This window comes from Thermobia domestica, chromosome 9 (assembly GCF_964235325.1).
Source record: "Thermobia domestica chromosome 9, izTheDome1.hap1.1, whole genome shotgun sequence".
In the NCBI taxonomy this organism is placed as follows: domain Eukaryota; kingdom Metazoa; phylum Arthropoda; class Insecta; order Zygentoma; family Lepismatidae; genus Thermobia; species Thermobia domestica.
Genome location: NC_137462.1, coordinates 218252106 through 218267808, shown reverse-complemented (window position 1 = coordinate 218267808; position 15703 = coordinate 218252106). Strand labels below are relative to the sequence as shown.

Below are 15703 nucleotides of genomic sequence, written 5' to 3'. Positions count from 1 at the left end.
AACATGATGTACACTCATGTCCAAAATTATTGTCGCATGTCTATAAATATGTTGTTGTAGGAATATAATTTGATAACGAATTCGCCCGCTATTCCTTATAATGTTAGTATGTGTATAAGCAGCAAAGACATGTATCTGGCAAATTTTATGTCAAAAGAGCAGTAAATTAGAACAATAAAACGAAAATAAAACTTCCTTGCCTTTCTTGCCGAAAATAAAACTTGATTTTTCTAGCGTTGTACATTGCACTGGTGGATGCCAATTAACTTCATGTTTGTAGATGCAGGCTCTCAAGGCCGAATTTCAGACGGGGGGATTTTCGCAAACACAGAATTGTATAGAAAACTGGAAGCAAAACCTTACGTCTACCAGAACCTGAACCACTTTCTATGGGTTCCGGAAAGAACATTCCATATTTTTTTATAGGCGATGAAGCGTTTGCTCTTACAGAGTATCTGATGAAAGTGTACCCCGGATTCCATCCAAGAGGTTCTAAAAAACGAATTTATAACTACAGACTTTGCAGAGCACACAAACTTGTGGAAAACGTGTTTGGCTTGTATCATCAGTTTTTCGAGTTCTAAGAAAACTAATTCTTTTACAAACTGACAAGGCTGCACTTGTCGTTATGACAGTTTGTTGCCTCCATAATTTCCTGCGAAGGGAACCTCATTCGACATCGACCTACACTCCTCCTGGAACTTTCGACCATGAAGAAAACGGCCAAGTAATTCAGGGAACTTGGAGATCACTTGAGGGAGAAGCTGCTACTTCCTTACTGCCTATCAGCCGAGTCCCCAGATCATCTTTAAAAGCAAATGAAACCAGGCAGGAACTAACTGAGTATTTTGTCATTACCGGAAGAGTAGAATGGCAAGACAGATATGCGTGAAAGGACACGACACTGTGAAGCATAATAGTCATTTATATCTCGAAAGAAAAAAAAAGAAAAGAAAGAGTATCCATATTTGTTTATACTTACAGTGTTCAACGTAGAACGAGGAGTTTCTGTCCAGGAGAAAACTCATAGCATCGAATGCATACCATTTGCTTCTGTAAACCTCATCTGCACTTGTGAGCAAAATGCAAGAGCAAATTAGTTTAGCTTGTGCAAGGTCCTTACTCATACATTAAATATATACTAGCAATAACCTAAAACTATCTGTACTTGATAGGTGGAGCTAGAAACGCATTGAGCTTCAAAGAACCTAACCAATCAATACTTGCCAAATCGTTTCTTTTTTTTAAATGTGTAACATTTTTAGGCGATAAATCAATCACCTTCAGGTGGTGCACTCTGAAGAAAGTTTGTCTATCTGTACATATAAATATATATATCTATACATGCGAAACTCTAAAATTTTGGAAAACACTCCATCATGGATCTCCTTACTTTTAGTAAGGGTCTTATATATCGAGCTTTAACTTCCTACCTTGATTGTCTCGTGAGATCACATCAATTTAATTTTCATGTGATCACATCAATGACAATTATTCACATACTTTTCTCCTGCCCGGTCCTCCATACGCCTTTGCTTAGGGGTCGAATTTAGGAAAATCCGTTCTTATTACGTCCATAAAAGGAAATTTTACACATTATTTTACAAATACGATTTGGAAGCTATTGATTAGTCAAGCACTTTGCAATTCATTTTTTTTTTTTCACTCCACCCTGCGTAACATTATTGCAAAGAAACAATGATTGAACGCTATTATTTATTTCAGCATACTTTTCAAGGGTGTCAAAGAAATTTGTATATGCTTATGCAACTGTCATGAATAATTAAAAAAAAAAAGTTGAAGTGAGTTTTTAGGAACATATCAAAAATTTATACGGGGCAGTAATGAGTTAGTAGCTAGTAAGTCGGTATTTTTTCAAAGGGATGTTCCCTGTTTAGCCTGCTTTCAGGAAAATTGAAAATAAAAACTTAAAGGTACGGTAATTAACGGTATGCATTCGCTGTTCTCTTCTATACACAGGACGTTTGTGGCCAGGACTATTAGTACTTCTTTTATGTATGTAAATAAACAGTAGAAAGTATTTTTTTTTAATCAATAAGGTAGTTTTGTATTTGTTGGTTATATTATCTACTATAGTACGTATATAAAAGTACATGCAGATGTTACAATGTAACTATTTTTCCTTTTAAGAAACGCTATTTGAAAGTAAACACCAAAATGAATTTGAATCTTGCAAACATTTTACAACATAAGGTTCTGTAAGTCACAGGTTAAGTTAATTTCTCTTGTAATGAAGTAATTATTTAATGTTGATCCGTAAATAACGTATGTAGCTAATAATGTTGTAGTAACAGAAGCACGAATCCATATTTTGAATAATAAAAGGAAAGATTTTTTTCTTTTCGACTGGAAATGTAATCCTTGATAATGTCTATGTAATTTTAAATTCATTTTTAAATTTATATGAAAAATATGTGCTTTTTTTGTGAACTTTGTCAATTTCCGTTGTTTAGATTTGTTTCATTGGGAGAAGATAAGAAACCAGTTTTTGTACTTTAGTAATTAGGGCGTACCTGCGATTAAGTATAAAGGTTTCTTAATGTTTGATAACACAGTTTCATTGTATTGTACTACACTTTACAAGCCTTTAGATAATAACAACACGGCCATTATTAAGAGTTTTCCAAACTGCGAGATTAAACTACAGCTAATTTTACAGTTTTCCTGTAATATTTTCAAAATGGAAAAAATAATCGAAAAGGTGCTAGGTAGGACGACTAGACAATACTATTTTGTACGAGATATCGTTATCACGAGTCACCTAACTGCTTTTGCTTATCAGCCATTTGTACAACTGCAAATGCGAATTCTACATATGACTGCTTAGCGAAAGCTGTTAACGATATCTCGTGATAACGATATCCCGTGTAAAATAGTATTGTCTAGTAGTCCTACAAAGCATTTTTTCGTTTGTTTTGAGGATATTACAGAAAAACGGTGAGAGTAGCGGTAGTTTAATTTCGCGGTACAAAAGGCCCTTGGGATCACTGAGGTAAGTTTTGAAGAGGGTGTCTGTTCCCTCCCAAATGCCATGGTACCAGAATTAATTGGTCGAGAATCAGACGTGCAATTAATTGTTAAAATTATACGGTAATTGACAACAAGCAGAGAAATTAACAGAACTAATTATAACACATAAACAATAAAATATGCAAGAAACAATTCATTCACAATAGTGGAAAAAATGTATAAATAAGTAAGGAAATAAAAATTAGAGTAATATTATTTACAATTACTAACCTTTTCCCGTTCCTATGCTTTTCTTAATTTTCTGTCTCTCTCTTCTAAAGGCTGTAAGTAAAGATTCCACCTTCTTCTTACATTCCTTCGTTGGTTTTCCGCAGTTACGGGCGATTTCCTCCCACGCATCATTCTTCTTTAATCGATTGTAATAATCGGGATCTCTGCAATTCCACAGAACAGTTTTCTGTTTAGAAAACTCGATCAACTCAATTGCTGCTTCTCGCGATCATTCCGTGGCTCGACACTGAAAAGACTGTCTGTGTGAGTTGATGTGCGGACACAATGTACGGAGGGTGTCCACATTAGCACATGTTACAGCACGTAACATTCCTTTGATGTGTCGAGGAAAAACCGACTCCACTAGGAAAACATTCGGAGCGTAACATCGTAACAAAATTTGTTACGTTGTTCTGTGCGGAGAGCCATTAATTGACCGAACATGTTATGCGCACATGTGATGTTCCTTGTTCTGTGTGGGCAAAATGTTACAAGTGGGTACGCACCTTAAGAGCTGATAAAAAAAAAAATCTCTAGGCAATATAGGTTTTTGGTTTTACTAGATGAAAGAGAATATCGGAAAAATTTCTAGGCCGAGTTGTTGACTCGTTCGCATTTTTTTCTTTTCTGAAGTAGGAAAATATTTTTACTAACTTAACTGAAGTAATGCGTATCACAGGTTGAGAAACTATACTTTAAACTATCGACTACAGATTCACATTTCCTTAAACATAAAGTAAATAATATATAGTAAATCATATTGAAAAATAATATATAATGTAATAAACTAGTTTTATTATATTTACGGCTCCTTTCGGAATATTTTCAAAACTAATATATAATTTTTCCTTCTTATTTTCTTTCATTATTCATCTTTCTATTGCCTTCTCATTGAAACGAATCTTATGTGTCCATTGCTCCATATTAAATATCGTTCTTTGCTTATACATTATATATATATATATATATATATATATATATATATATATATATATATATATATATATATATATATATATATATATATATATATATATGAATTTGGTTGCTTGTATCCATTGATCATACTTAAGTAAGATCAACACTTCAGAAATGTCACAAAAACTAATATAACTTATACATAAATGAGAATTCATATCTTTTACATAAACTTTTACATCCATAATTCCTACTGCATTCATTACTTGTACATCGAAAAATTTTCTTGCAAATAACTATGTTTCGTTATACAATAATTTAATTTAAAAATTACTTTTGTTTTCATTTCTTAACTAGCCTTATATTTTACCGCTTTAAGCTTTTACATAGTAAGTTGTATAAAAGTTACTAGAATATATTGCTCAATTTTGATATTGCTGACAATTGAACTTCTAGAGGCTTGACAGTTATGATTTTATCGCATTACAAGTGATTCGCTTTCAAACACATACTGATGTTTGATATTTTACGAACTTGCGTCTTTTTCTCCTTTTCAGAACTTTGTCACGCCGCAACGAAGATTCAAGCGTCGTTTAGAGGTCACATGGCCAGAAAACAGGTAGACAAAACAAAACAGGAAACCGATCTTAGCAAAGACCTCGAGAAGCTCGACACGAAGGCAAGTAATTTAGTTTCTTTCTTTAATCGTAGCTCCTTACAATTTAAACATACTTGCACTTTATTACAGTTTGAAATTTGTATTTATATAAGTAATTCCTTCACTTAATACCCCTTGTATGACTTCAGCGAATAAGAACATCTACATGTTAGTTATTTGACGTTTATTAAAATCAAACATACCTTTGAAAATAATCGTAAATTTCTTTCCGAAATATGGCTAGGTAGCTCGGATATAAGTGTCACTTAAGTAAAATTTCATATTTTGATATACAAATCTTGGATGTCTGTGTATATTCACTGCATACAGTTAGTTCTAGAAGATAAAATTGAAATTTTCCTTCTGGGAAATTTATTCTTTTTTCTTCTTTTTCAGAGTAAACTTTCTAATCTTGTAATATTTGGTGAAAATAGTAAAGCATTCCTTTCTCCAGATACTTCATAAATTGTACACAGTATTATGTAAACTTCATGGACACTGATTTTCCCCTTTCTTTTAGGCATGACATCGGAAGTCGCTTATTTGAGTGTGTGAAATTTAAGTAACAATAGTAATAATCCTTTCGTCTAATGCACGCTTGGTGCGTGTTGCATATACAAACAGTGCTGGGAGTGCAGTTGTTTAGAATCCACTTTAATAGTAAATAATCCCCTTCATAACTTCATTTCTGCATAAGGGCAAGAAGTAAATAAATCAAGCAAACAATTCCGTGGTAATGTACTGTAGTTATCGAGCATTTTTTATTCCGAATACACAGAACGCATTTAAAATATACGCGTAATTTCAGCATCGTTATGAAGTTGTAGAACTTAACCCTACAATGGGTCATAGTGGTAAATAATCTGTGCTTTCCTACATAACAGTATGTAGTTGCTAATGCATGTTGAACCAGATTGGGGACGTTTGAAGCTAGTTATAATTCCACAGTTTCTGCTTAGATGGCACTTTAAGCGTACCGGTACTTTCATTACTCATTTTTGTTTTCTCTTGCAAAACTATTTTTTTCACAGAAAAATAAAAAAAAATCATGCATTGTATGGTTAAATTATGTTTTATTATCATTCTTATTTATTTATTTATTTATTTATTCTAAAGTAGCTTTTTTTTACGCAGTGCCTTCAGATATAGCTATAAGGAGTAACATGGTTTCTTAATTGGTCATAAATAAATTAGGGATACGATTTGAGTTTCTGGTTTGTTTATTCTTTTAGTTCTTTAGTTCAACATCCAGCGTTTCTGTCTGTCTTCTAATGGAGACGGTATATGACTGAAAACGGAAGTATTATTTTCACCGAGGAAAGCCCTAATATTGGTTACAGAACATACAAATTCGCCGTCCGTTTTCACTTCTTAAAATATACGTTCATTTGAAAGGTAACTATATATCATGCCTAGTTCAATAATACGTAACATCGACTTTCTTGTTGGACATTGCATAGCGGCTAATACAGGTATGACTTGCAGTTTTTCTTCATCGAGTACTGATATAACCTCTCACTGCTACCAATAGTTTTGAATCAGTCTAGTCTTAATAAATTCCTCGTTTTATGCTCTTACATTATCTCAATTAGGAATCAATGTAAGTGGAAATTTAACGGAAAGCGTGCTGTTCTAAAGTCAACATCATTCTGAGAGATCATGGAAAGATTTAACAAAATGAACAACAATCACTAAACATATAATCGTATTTCTATAGATATGTAGTTACTTTTCGAATGCACTATATAACAATATAAAACGAAATATAAAATAACAAGTGAACACTAAAATTTGAAATTAAAACGTAAAATTGACATGAGACTTGACTTTGGGATTATCTTCAAAAATCAGAAACTCATTCAGTATTATTGTTATTATAACAAGCAAATGAATACAAGATTTGTGCGTATGTATGTACGTTTTTCTATTGAAATGTTTTCTATTCTCTTATCTCTGGTATTCAGAAGTTATAAAAATCTCTTAAATACAGACGTGTGAATAACTACGTACATTAAGAAGATCTAAGACTTGTGGCACATCATAATAATGAAACTATTAAGAAAGTCAAGCTGTACTTTAAGAAAATTTATTATCTACGAGCTGAAATACCAATTCTCCGCACTGGAAAAATATGTTTATGGAAAGTATCCGAATCTCGTTTTCCAGAGATAAGATAATTTATTTTTGGCGTAAACTTTTGAACCCCTCTACCCATCTAGGACATGACAAAAAATACAACCTGAGTAAGGTATTAAAAATTCATTTCCAATGGATTAGCCTTTTCTTCTGTAATGCGATCACATAATATAACACCGTTATCAATGTGGCGCAGAAATATAGAAAATTTCTCCCTTTAAATTGGGAAATTTCATAAACGCTGAGACACTTGTCTGCTTATTTTTAATGAGAGATTTATATTACCCAATTTCATATTCCTCACTCGAGAGGCTCATGAGATACTCTATTTCCCTCATAAAATTTTCCTCTGCATAGAATACGCCCTCGAATCAAAGAGATGTCAAAATTCTAGCTCGAGACTATGTTTCAAAATTAATTTAAAACTGTTCACCTATTTTATCGTTATGTGGTTACAAACAATGTCTATTTTAATGTGGACAAAAACTATATCTAAAGTACCCACTTTCTCATCCATAAAACAGGAATTTTTAAAAACGCTGGGACACATTTCCATTTCTTTGTAATGAGGACTTTATGTACCTAGTTTCATCTTCGTAGCTTTAAAAGGCTTATGAGATACTCAATTTTTCGCATAAATTATGCCGCTGCTCCCCCTTAGGATACGTATTTTAATCAAATTGACAAGATAAAAACCTAGTTCAAGGTAAGAGATAACTATATTCCAAAATTCATTTCAAATGGTTCATCCGTTTTCCCGCGATTCAATCACACACAAGATCAATTTTATTTTTATATATTAGAAGATGAAGGCAGTGACAAAACTTTAATTTTAGGACTTCCATTGTATAGTAATTCTTTTCAGGCTCCTAGATTGCTCTAGTTGCTCAATTGAGCTTTACTTTATTGGTGTTCCGTGGCATTTCTTCAATATTTTACATTCCTGGATTACATAGTAAATTTAATACGGAAAGAAAATATATACATGTAGGACTAACGCACAGAAGTGCTCCTACGTCCGTTCTTAATCTGTAACATCGTTTCCTATTATTATCAACTAATAGAAGAAAAATAGCAAATGATGTGATGAAACTTAGAGAAATAGTTGTAGCAAAGTACAAGATTACGTGTGAATAATTTTTCATCAACGCAATATGTATTTGAATTTAAATCAAGTTTATTCATGAAGATATAGAATGCTTTTAACTTTTCTCTAGCAATTTAATCTTATTTTCCAAGCCAGACCTAAGTCATAATCTTGTCCTAAACTTAATAATAATTAAGTAGTAATTATTACTTAAATGTAATAATTTTGTTGGGAATATTGTGTGAACTGAAAAGATAAGAAACGTGAGTAAAATATTGTGTGTGATACTGTAGCAAATCTGATTCAAAAAATTATACACTGATTATTGAACTATGGAGGCAGCGTTATTACACATACCGTGTCATTACTGCTTTATTTCTGCGCATGTGTGAACGCTGCCATAGGATATTTCATGGAATAATATGGCAAGGGTGCATGGATAGCGGTAGGAAGAGTAATCGGCCAAACTGCAAGCACACAAAGAGTCTTGAATGACCGTAATATTCGAAAATGCAGGTGTATTGTACGTAGCAGTACTGCCTAATCTTAGCCTAATGACCACCCAGCTGAATAAGGGGTCCAGTTAGGTAGTGAGTAGATAAACTATGTAGCGCTCGCTTCACCGTATAGGCTCCAGAAGCCGAGTCCCACGAGTGTACCACTTCTTACTTCATATCATCGCGCCAAATGTCTTGTGTGGAACACAGAACACCGTGACTGGACATCGATGATTAGAAGCAAGTGCATGAAATGACAAATCTCGATTCGACTGCATCGTCTTGATGGTAGCAAGCCTCATGAAAGACATAGATGCAGCCACTCGTTACTAATCAGGTAGCCCTAGTTCAGTGGCACTTCAATGTATGTGGAAAGTTAAAAGAATAATATAAAATGAAATAAACTCTGTACTTTTAATACATTGCATACGATGTAAATATATTCTGGGTTAAATATGCAATAAGAATTTGCCCTTCTGAATTATAATTATTATTATTATTGACTACGGGTCTTTGGGTAAATAGCATTTAGGACATCATTTGCGTTTCTAAGAATTTAGTGCTATCAGCTACTCACAAGTGAAAACACGTTGAGGCATAGTTCATAATTAGAGTAAAAAATACTTCCCACATTTATATATATTTCACTTTTCCTCCACTTCTTCTATACCTTCGTTTCTTTTTCATGATTGCAACATCTCGTACTGACAGGCCCAATTTGTTCTAATACCTTCCTATATATATGTGTGTAAGGTATATATGTTATGTATGTTTGTGTGTGTGTGTTTGTGTGTGTTTATGTGTATGTGCTTGTATAAATATCTGTAGGGAGCAAAAGTGTAAAAAGGAATAGAAAGAAACAGAAAAAAATAAGTTTAAAGAAAACTTTCATTTAAGGTTGCAACCACCACCACCACCCGAGCCACTAGAGCGGGTGTTTCCACTTAACTGGGTTCACGATGCCAGATTTCAAAATGACGAAGAGCTAACGATTGAGCAAGTGAAGGGGAGGGGAATGAGGTGTGATGCTAAAGATAAATCAACCGTTGCTCGCAGTTGCTAACGAGAAATCGATCCCCCTTTTTCCTTCCTTTTCTCTGTTATCACTATCGTATTTCTACATCTTCTTGGTAAAGAACTCCGAACATTTCGTATAGAAAAACGAATCGTTTCTTATTCCTTTTTAAGCTTGCTATACATCATTATTGGAATGTTAGATAAGGTAGAAAAGAAGACCAAATTAATAATGATTCATATTATGCTAAACGATTTATAAGTTTGTCACAAAGATCAGTCGAGATTATTATGTACAGTTACGTTCAAAATGACATTCAAGTGATAAACTGCATTTTTTGCTCATAATTTTTGAACATATTGGTCAATTTGAATATATTTTCCTCTGTTTAAAAATAAATATATATATATATATGTATATTCATAGGAAACTATAGTAACATATATAGATTCGTAGATTCTATATATACCTAGAAAATTATAGTAATAATATAATTTCATTTGTTCGAAAGTTACAGTTATATACATATATATATATATATATATATATATATATATATATATATATAAGTTGTTGAATGTGATTCTACCTATCCATAGCAAGAACAAAGGAATGGTAATCTCCAGTTAATCTCTTCACCAGATTTTAAAAGTCGACACATTCTGCACCATATTTAAAATTTTCGTGTAAACCCTGACATTCTATGCTTATTTTCTTTAGTTTTTATCTTTGTGCTAAAAGAATATAAAGAAAATGCAAGTTAATTATGATGAGTGAATGGAATGAAAGATGCAGTTATTGAGGTCTAGGAGATGGAAGCATTAGAAGATAATATAACTAGAATTCATTCATCACAAAACCTACGTGACGCAACCTGTATTTCTGCAATATAGTTTCATGTCACAGTCTCCTCCTATATACTGGTTGCTATAATAAATTAATATTATTGAAATACATGAAATGAATTCTAATTCAAAAAATATATATAATAGAAATCATTAAGTTCTTTTAATTTGTGTAGCAGAAGTAGAAAGAATGAATAAAAAATAGACGCAGTAAGAAGCATTTTAATTTCTTTCCGTCTATTTAATTTTGCAGATTGCCTATGGATGTTGTTAAACGACTGAAAAGTACATTCTTCTTAATTTGAAATTCTAAAGACTATGCAAATAAATAATAAACATATGACATTCTTTGCAAAAGAGATACAAGTATGAAGGAATAAAGTTATTCCATATTCTCATTAAAGCAACGAACGTGGAATTGTTTTCGCTAACTGTCCTATTACAATAGCGAAAAGTAGTCAGACCAAAGGAAATGAAACTAATGAATGGATAAGATTATATAACGCAACGTACATGAGAAATATCATTGGTCAGGAGAGGGTAACGACTGTCATTCATCGTAACCATAAAACTTCAGAACACACCGAGACATTGTGGTATAAATATTTCCAAGAAGTTTTTCCTAACCAGTGATATTTCCCAAAATTAGAGTGAAAGTACATATTTTTTTTCTCTATAACATCATGAAGTATTTGAAAGACAGCATATAATAGTATTATTTGGAGAGTATAATGACACTGAAAGATATATTGAAATTTAGATGAGTACTAAGTCGGTTCAAATTTACGCATAAATTATGACGTTTATCTATAAAAAACGAACTCACGTTGCATCTGCTGCCTTACGTTTTATTTAAGAATTCATATCTTTGATATTTCAGCCCATGTTGAGGCCTTGGACTCGATCAGTCTGCAATAAAATGAAACCAGAAAATATACAAATTTATACCATGTGTGTGTGAGAGAGAGAAAAAACAAACTAGTAACCTGAAAGAATGACATAGCAGAAGAATGAACATGAATCATGAAAGCTGTAACAATTCAGAGGAAAGAGAAATATTTTAAATGTAACTAGCAACACGAACAGAATTTCAAATGATGCAGTCAGAATTAGAGTACTATTCATTTACTTATTTTAGCATTCTTTCTGACACGATTGACTTTTATCGATGTATAGTTCGCGGCATAGAAATCGTTACAAAAATTCCAAGTCCAAATTAATAACAAATTCTTGCCTCGTTTGCTTATGCATTTAGAAACACACGTCTCGATCGAGTGCTTCATTCTGGTATTCAATCCTTTCACCCCCTACTCCACCTCTCCTTGCCTAAAGCAGTATGTGACGTAATATACTCTTTCCATTCAGACGGGGGGGGGGACAAGAACAAAGTTTACAAGGTTTATAGCTCTAAAACCGTCTCTTTCATCATTCGTTTGTACTGAAATGCCTTTTTAGAGCATGGATAAAAAAAAGTCACAAAATGTTCCCATAGCTTCATAAACGCCTTTATTTGTATTCTTTCCCTTCTTCAAAGATTGCAAGCTAGGAAGATGCTCCTTGTGAAATCTATGGAAACTGTCAATCACGGCAGTAGATTTTGTGCTTCCTAAAGTCTGTGATGGGAACTCAGAGCTGTAAAAACTGCTGACAGAAATGAGTGTTATTCAATGATTAATTTCATTTCTTTTCAGTAATTGCGAGTAAATGTTCCAGGAGCGTCAATTGGCCAGGACAGGAGGGTGTAATTCCCCCCTCCCTTGAGTTCCATAAACACATATTGTTCGATCAAGTGTATAGTAATACAGAAATTAAAAAAGTGATACTCTTATGTCAGCGGAGAATCACCACCAGTCAAAATCTAAAATGACACTGCTTTTAGCAACAAAGCAATAGAGTTAGGACAGCATTTGGGATAGGATTGTTACAGCGCTTACATTTGATTTCAAGAGTCGAAGATTTGATCTCAAGCCATGTGCTTTTATAGTGGACAACATTGAGAGAGAGAGATCCAAATATGGAGAGAGAGGGGGATGATTTACATACGCAAGTTTAGAATTGGAGAAAAAATGATCGGACAGCATCCATATTATGATGAAAATTGTGATTTTGTGAAACAGAAGAAGGAATGTTTCCGAACTGCAAGCATCACAATCAGGCAGTTGTCGAATTAAGGTGGAGAACTCTTTTTATAGCATCAGATGATTACGAAGGGAGAAAAAAATCTTAAAATCTCGGGATTTAAGATTTTGAAAGATCTTCAGTTTCCGAGACGAGTTTCGAACCACGAAGCGATCCATGACTTTATCCATTCAGCTAGGGAGAACTATACGTAGTTATTCATATACGTTGTCTTTAGCTACGTTGAGAAACTAATAGAATGGAATATTCCTAAAGTTGAATCGGTGGATGCGCCGTTTACACCTCTTATAGCTTTGTTACAGGGTGCATAATGAACTTCCCCTTGTTCAGGAACACTTTTAAGGCAGTAAAAGTTTGTCACTACGTGTTAATTGAGTTATATTTAATAGAACCGTCTGTTAAAGTCGTGCCAAATAATCAGATGTAGACCTAAATCTCTCTTTGCAAAGCTCTAGTGGAAAATGAAACAAATAATCGTAAACATGTTAGACTTTTGAAAAGAAGATTAAAAAAAAAAGCAATGGAATTGCATAAGAGTGTCACTTGTATGCGAACCTATAACTTTAAAAAATAGCACAATCTGATGATTATGTGTTAGGTGAATGGTTAATGTAAGGGAATTCTACGTGGATGGTCCTAGGTTCGAATCCTGACCGTTCTTATTGCTTTTTTCTTTTAGCTACGCTCATATTGTGCATTCCAAAAGTTAGTTTTTGAATTAAATGTAGTCGCAGCTAGTTTAAGCCGAAATTATTTTCAAATATGAGATTTGTTAGAACATGATTTTCTTTAACTTGCGTTGCTTCAACTTTAATATTAAATCTTACAACCTTAATTTAACTCATTTCCCTACGTCATATCATGAAGTTTTGCACAACAATGCCAGTCAGGCGGTAAAACAAATTCCATTGTTACTGCAATATATTTATATATCTTTTGAAACTTTTTACTCAGAAAACAACGTACAGTTGACCGTACGATGCAATATGGACCCCTGGAGGAATTTCAAACGAATTTGGTATACTATAAATTACCATCTGAAAAATAGTGGATGGGGAGTAAGACACTGAATCCATTCCTAGGAGGGGAAGATGTACAATGTAAAAGTAATAGAATACGAAAGATATTGGTGTCTTACTCCCCATCCACTATTTTTCAGATGGTAATTTATAGTATACCAAATTCGTTTGAAATTCCTCCAGGGGTCCATATTGCATCGTACGGTCAACTGTACGTTGTTTTCTGAGTAAAAAGTTTCAAAAGATATATAAATATATGGGTTCAAAGAGATGAACAGTGGCACTCCAGATGAGCACTCCTCACTTCTCTCACTTCTTTTTAGCCATGCATAAATGGAAAATGGTTTTAATATTGTAATTTTCTTTTCAAGTATTTGTTAAAAAAAAAAAAAAAAAACTTGCTTTTTTCAACTTTACTGTTTAATTATTTTCTACTTCTTAGTTATAATTTCATATATTTTCTATTTATATTTTATTCCATGTTATACATTTATTCAGGGGTGTAGCCAGCAGGTTTATGTTGGAGGGATCCGTCATTTTTGAGGGTGGGGGGTCAGCTACAATGTACAAAGACAAAGACATTGTGTTGCAGCTAGTGTTTTTGAGGTCTGAAAAAACCGGAAAAGTTTGGTTTCCTTCCGTTTTTTAGATAATAATAATAATAATAATAATAATAATTATTATTATTATTATTATTATTATTATTATTATTATTATTATTATTATTATTATTATTATTATTATTATTATTATTATTATTATTATTATTATTTATTTATTTATTTTGCTTTTTCTCCATAAATTATATTCCAGATTGTTTTTATTATGCTTAACCCTAGAAATGACAAGATGAGTCTTTCTTCCTCATGACAACCATTTTTATTAAGAAGCTGCTTTAATGAAAGTTGAAGATTTTGAATATTTTATGAATTCTCACAGCGTCTTCTGTATATTCATTTGTGATATGCCTCATTCAGCTTGAATGATATTTTAATTACTTGTTATATTTTAATTACTTGAATAATAATTTAATTACTTGTGGCTACCAACATTACAAACTGACACCAAGAAAATGAATAGTAGCATCTGTAATATACTGTAAGGCTAATTATGGGAAGGTATACAATGAAAGGTGTAGAAAAGTGACGCTTATATTATTTCGTATAAAGTAAATGCACTCTAAAATACAAATATGAAGTACAATTGAGATCGTGTTCGTATATCAGTATGTTATTTTAATCTCATAGTTTGTGTGTTTTAAAAAGTTAGTAGTATATAAACTGTAACTGTTATCCCTGAAAGGTAAAGTACATTTTCGATGTTATATTTCACCTACAAATTTTTTTGTCACAACATTGCTGCATGTTTGAAAATGTTCTCTTATTGTTATTGCATATTAAGTGCATATTTCAACATATTTAGCATCATAATTGCTTGCATATTTCATGAATTTTAAGTGCATAAAAATCCAATGTCCAATAATGACAAATTCACACTTGTATCTTATGTTTCAAAGGAATTCTCTTCAGTTGTACTTTTATCCAGTATGCATCACGACAATAAATTTCATCCAGACAAGAATAATAAGCCAGATATTATTATTCTTAATTTTTTCCGGTGTTTCGAAACAACACCATCAACGTTTGGAATGTGATTCCTGACACCAAGATAAGACGAAAGTACAGACCAATCTGGGTGCACAAATGCTTCCTTTTGGGAGTTATAAGAATATGCCCAAAATATGAAAAAAATGAAGTTTAAAGGTCTATAACTCCAAAATTACGGGACCTATCGTAGTCGGGTCAAGACTTCACTTAGGAACTAATATGTGTGCTATCCAAAAATGCATGTTTCAAAATCTTGCGGTACTCACGCAACAATTTTTATAGAAGCAATTTGGCTACAAGCATATAACTTGAAGCACTTACCAACTACCTCTATAAAAATTGTTGCGGAAATACCGCAGGATTCTGAAACATGGAATTCTGGATAGGGCACACACTAGTTCCTAAATGAAGTCTGGCGCGACTACGGTAGATCCCATACTGTTGGAGATATGGACCTTTAATGCTCATTTTTTCACGTTGTCGGCAGCCTATAACTCCGATAGGAAGCATTTGTGCACTCA

At 32.8% G+C, this 15703-nt stretch overlaps 1 protein-coding gene across 2 annotated transcripts in view; it reads left to right on the top strand.

The window, feature by feature from the left end:
- The window catches only part of LOC145660602 (uncharacterized), a 1167369-nt gene that overhangs the window by 1113982 nt on the left and 37684 nt on the right, over window positions 1-15703 (top strand). For both annotated transcript variants that reach the window (XM_081725864.1, XM_081725863.1), the window contains one exon: window positions 4737-4858. In XM_081725864.1, the coding sequence (XP_081581990.1) occupies window positions 4737-4858 (122 nt within the window). The remainder of the gene's footprint in view (window positions 1-4736; window positions 4859-15703) is intronic.